We start from the raw sequence: 824 nt of genomic DNA, 5'->3' as shown, positions 1-824 counted from the left end.
CTCTGCCCGGGTTCACCTTGAAAGGCAGGTTTAAAGCCCACCTCCTAAATTATATAAATCATGTCGACCGGGGGGGGGGGCGTTAAAACACCTGCATTTGAAAAGAACAAAACTTGTAATTCACGAATGTAGGAAAAAAAAGAAAAAAGGCTTTTTCTCAATGTTTACGTAAAGGCACTTACTGGGTCTCACCGTTTTTTAAAGGAACAGTCAGAGGTTATGGCGCCACCCCACCCCCCAACCACCTCATCTAAACTCCTGCTTCCGCTTGTCTCGTTACCAGGCAACGGCTACATCCGGCTGGACTATGTGATGAAGAACGTGACGAAGTACCGCGGCCAGGCAGTTCGCATCCGCTGCGAGATCACGGGCAACCCCATCCCCAACTACAGCTGGTACAAGGATGACGTCATCATCAACAATGACCCCAGCGACCGCAGGATGGGACACAAACCCACGGCCTGGGGTTCTAGGTGAGCGCGCTATCATACTGCACGATATTAAAAATGTTGGTGTTTTTTTTGTCGAGGTTTTTTTTTTTTTATTTAATTTGTTTGGGCCTTTTGGGTTTGTGTGTTTGTTTGTTTTTTGGGCGTTCGAGGGAGGAAAAAAAAGGAGGGGGGGGGGTTTCCTTAATTCAAGATGTCAAGCTTTCGTTTAAGTGCTTTTGCGGGTGTTTAAAAATGTGGTTTGTATATTCGTTTTTAGGGAGGGTGGTTGGGGTGTATTTTGTCTTATTTGGGTCCGTGTTTGTGTTTTTTGGGTTTGAGGTGTTTTTTTTAAAGAAGGGGGATATTTGTTTGTTTTTCTTTTTGGTGATTTTT

At 44.8% G+C, this 824-nt stretch overlaps 1 protein-coding gene across 1 annotated transcript in view; it reads left to right on the top strand.

Moving 5' to 3' along the window:
- Window positions 1–282: 282 nt before the first annotated feature.
- Window positions 283–824, top strand: part of LOC100533220 (ror) — a gene marked incomplete at its 5' end in the record, with an annotated part of 52,059 nt that continues 51,517 nt past the window's right edge. Inside the window, 1 exon segment of the mRNA NM_001204537.1 lies at window positions 283–471. Within this exon segment, the coding sequence (NP_001191466.1) occupies window positions 283–471 (189 nt within the window).

Source organism: Aplysia californica, unplaced genomic scaffold, assembly GCF_000002075.1.
Source record: "Aplysia californica isolate F4 #8 unplaced genomic scaffold, AplCal3.0 scaffold00176, whole genome shotgun sequence".
In the NCBI taxonomy this organism is placed as follows: Eukaryota; Metazoa; Mollusca; class Gastropoda; order Aplysiida; family Aplysiidae; genus Aplysia; species Aplysia californica.
The sequence above is the reverse complement of the archived record's forward strand: the minus strand, read 5'-3'. Positions and strand labels throughout refer to the sequence as shown.